Raw genomic sequence first — 386 nt, 5'->3', positions numbered from 1 at the left:
CCTCCCGCCCCGGGAGGAAGCGGAGGGCGCGGTGTAAACAGAGCGGCGGCCGTGATGTCAGCCGGTCACATGGAGCCTCTTATGGCTCGGGATGGCTCTCGGCGGGCGGGCAGCTGCGGCAGCTGCTGCTGTGGCTCGGGCGGCGGCGGCGCGGCGGCGGCAGGGGGCTCCGGGGTCGGACAGTCCGCTCTCCCTGCGCTCTCCGCACCGCGGCTTAAATGATGTATTTTGTGATCGCAGCGATGAAAGGTGAGCCCGGGCGCCCCGCCGGGGCCGGGTGGACCGGCGGCTCCGGGGGGCGGGGAGGAGGGCGCGCGGGGGGGAGGGCGCCTGCCCGAGCGCACGTACCGCCCGGGCTCTGCGCGGGGGCCCCGCCAGGGCCTTCC

At 75.9% G+C, this 386-nt stretch overlaps 1 protein-coding gene across 1 annotated transcript in view; it reads left to right on the top strand.

Moving 5' to 3' along the window:
• Nucleotides 1-129: 129 nt before the first annotated feature.
• The window catches only part of RORA (RAR related orphan receptor A), a 96,411-nt gene continuing 96,154 nt past the window's right edge, over nt 130-386 (top strand). Inside the window, exon 1 of the mRNA XM_008059060.2 lies at nt 130-249. Coding sequence (XP_008057251.1) covers nt 219-249 — 31 coding nt within the window. The 5' untranslated portion in view covers nt 130-218. The remainder of the gene's footprint in view (nt 250-386) is intronic.

The sequence above is a fragment of the Carlito syrichta genome, unplaced genomic scaffold, assembly GCF_000164805.1.
Source record: "Carlito syrichta isolate Samal-C Ts95f unplaced genomic scaffold, Tarsius_syrichta-2.0.1 Scaffold303682, whole genome shotgun sequence".
In the NCBI taxonomy this organism is placed as follows: Eukaryota; Metazoa; Chordata; class Mammalia; order Primates; family Tarsiidae; genus Carlito; species Carlito syrichta.
The sequence above is the reverse complement of the archived record's forward strand: the minus strand, read 5'-3'. Positions and strand labels throughout refer to the sequence as shown.